Source organism: Apium graveolens, chromosome 8 (genome assembly GCF_009905375.1).
Source record: "Apium graveolens cultivar Ventura chromosome 8, ASM990537v1, whole genome shotgun sequence".
Lineage (NCBI taxonomy): Eukaryota > Viridiplantae > Streptophyta > Magnoliopsida > Apiales > Apiaceae > Apium > Apium graveolens.
The window spans coordinates 261,006,347-261,009,287 of record NC_133654.1 but is presented as its reverse complement, the minus strand read 5'-3'; the positions used below and the strand labels follow the sequence as shown (position 1 = coordinate 261,009,287).

Below are 2,941 nucleotides of genomic sequence, written 5' to 3'. Positions count from 1 at the left end.
AAACTGTGGAGTTGCAAACCTAAATAATGAAGATAATCTGGATGAATTGATGTGGATCAAAATGCTGTTGTGGGTGAATCTGCCCAAAAGGATCCAGTGGGAACACAAGTTTTTCCTGTTGAGTCCCAGGACTCACCTAGGGCTTCAGATTGTTACCAATCGCCAGGCCGCCTTCGAACTACGAAGCGCGTAGTCAAGTCCCCAGCTCTACGCACAGACAAGGCGCCCAACGCGCGCGCTACTTAATCTCATGCCAAGTCCCAATATCCATCTCAGGACTATCAAGTTGCTACCCAAGATTTTGAGGAACCTATTGAAACCCACAATCCCTTTGGGACCCTTAATGAGTTGGAGGAGGGTGGAATGCCCCCTAATAGTCGTAAACGTAAAGGAAAGGCCTCACCTCCTTCCCTATCTATTATTCTGAGACTCAAGCCTCCCACTGACTCTTCTACTGATCATGCGGACATTAAGGCTAATGGTAAGCAAGTAAAAGCTCAAGGCAAGAAAAGTGTGAGACTCGCTAGTCTTAAAACAGCAACTCATCCTTCTCAATGAATATAGGCACTTGGAATGTTAGAGGTTTAAATAAGAAATCTCATCAACGTGAAGTCAAGGACTTTATTAATGCAAATCAAATTTCTCTTTTGTGTTGTCTTAAATAAAAGTTAAAATTACTAATAGTGCTGCAGTTTCAAAGCGTATTAATAAAAACTGGAGATGGTTATTTAATTATGAATATCATGATAACGGCCGAGTGTGGTTTGGTTGGGACCCGAGCGTATGGTTTGTCACATTCCATTCCAAATCGGCTCAACATCTTACCTGTCACGTTACTCATATTGAGAAGCAGCTTCATTTCACTCTTACGGCTGTCTATGCTTTCAATAAGGCCCATGAAAGAGTCCCTCTATGGAATAACTTACGACTGCAATCTCAGGATATCACTTCTCCTTGGGTGGTTAGTGGTGACTTCAATTGCGTCGCTGTAATGGAGGAAATGGCTGGTGGGTAGAGAGCAATGGACCCCGGATATGCAACAGTTTAAAGATAGTATTTTACAAGCTGGCCTTGGCAATCTTCGTACTATAGGGCCTCTCCACACGTGGTCGAACAAACGCCCTAATAATTTGGTCCATAGGCGCCTTGACAGAATGCTTCGTAATGCAGCTTGGCTCCACGATTTTTCTGAAAGCTTGGTCCATGTTAAGATAAAGGGGATCATAGACCATGCTCCTTTATTGCTCCACATACCTATGTAGCTTGAAAAGATACGTAAGCCCTTCCAATTTTTTAATTTTATGAGAGATATAACAGGGTTCCAGGAGGCAGTGACGCGAGGATGGGCCTATATTTGCTTTGGGGACCCGATGAGCATTTTATGCCATAAATTAAAGGAGGTCAAGGTTAAATTAAAGTCTCTCAATAAACAGCATGGTAATGTTCTCACCAATGTTTCTATCGCTCGTACTAATCTGCAAGAAATTCAGGAAGCCATTGACATGGACCCCTTGAATTCTGACTTGTGCAAGTCTGAGTCGGTGGCTGCAAAAAATCTCGATAAATGCATTGAAGAAGAAGAAAACCTCTTGCAACAATAAGCTAGAGTTGACTGGCTTCACTTGGGAGACAATAACTCGAAGTTCTTTTTTAACCAAACCAAGGGTCGATGGAATAGGAACAAAATTTAGCCATAAAAAATAACAGTGGTGAAATTGTGTTTGGTCACCAAGCTGTTGCTAATGTGGCTGTAGAATTCTTTTCTAATTCTTTGGGGTCTCCTCCTCCTTATCAAGAAATTGATCTTAGATCTTTATAGTGTGCTCAAGTAACTGAAAATCAGGCGAGTCTTTTTTTGATGGGGATTACTCCAGAAATTATTCTCAGTACTCTCAAGACCATGAAGAAGAATAGTGCCCCGGGACCTGATGGTTTTAATGTGAAGTTTTTCCTATCCACTTGGGACATTGTTGGGGACGTTTTCTGCAAGGCTGTTAAACACTTCTTTGATTCGGGGCAAATTAACCCTGGAATTAACTCCACTACAATTACCCTGATTCCGAAAACTTTAACCCCAACTCACATGAAAGATTATAGGCCAATCTCCCTATGCTCTGTTGCCTACAAGTGTATTGCAAAAATTCTTGCGAATCGTATGAAACCTCTAATGTCAACATTGATCCACTCCTCTCAATCAGCTTTCATTCTTGGGAGAAGCATCTCGGATAAGATTTTATTGGCTCAAGAATTGTTTAGAGGCTATCAACGTCAATCAGGTGTGCCAAGATGTGCTTTAAAGATTGACCTTCACAAAGCCTTGACTCGATTACCTAGGACTTTATCTTTGCTTCCTTGAACAAAATGCGGTTCCGTGACAAATTTGTGCAGTGGCTTAGGGCTTGTGTCACTACGCCCCGGTTCTCTGTGAAGATTAATAGTGCTTTGACAGGTTACTTTAGAGGAGCGAAGGGTCTTCGTCAAGGTGACCCTCTCTCCCCGTATTTATTCTCTATTGGCATGAATGTTTGTCTTGTTTGCTCTCCAATAGCCCGAGTAACTTTCATCATCACTGGAAATGCAAGAGCCTCAAACTCAGCTACCTTTTCTATGTGGATGATGCTGCTTTTCTCTCGAAGGGACAAAGACTCGATTTATCATATTATGAGCAGCCTTGATGCTTTCTCCAAATTAAGCGATCTCAAGCCTAGCATACACAAAAGCACTGTTTCTTGAGCAAATGCACCACTGAAGTTGTGCACTGGTTCGATCAACATTATAGGGTCCCGCATGGTTCTCTTCCGGTGAAATTCTTAGGCATCCCTCTCATTTCTTCCCAATTAAGTACTAATGATTGTATGCCTCTCATTGAGAAGTTGCTCTCCAAGATGGACAATTGGACGAATTTTTTGCTCTCCTTTGCTGGTAGAGCACTGCTCATCAA

General features: G+C 42.1%; 1 protein-coding gene across 1 annotated transcript; it reads left to right on the top strand.

Moving 5' to 3' along the window:
- Positions 1-2,361: 2,361 nt before the first annotated feature.
- LOC141680795 (uncharacterized) lies at positions 2,362-2,733 on the top strand. Its single transcript, XM_074486916.1, has one exon. It carries the CDS (start codon positions 2,362-2,364, stop codon positions 2,731-2,733), a length of 372 nt encoding a protein of 123 aa, XP_074343017.1.
- Positions 2,734-2,941: the final 208 nt, after the last annotated feature.

Bases quoted from the DNA above. Each gene is read 5' to 3' on its own strand.
- LOC141680795 (XM_074486916.1), top strand. From the start codon at position 2,362: ATGCGGTTCCGTGACAAATTTGTGCAGTGGCTTAGGGCTTGTGTCACT.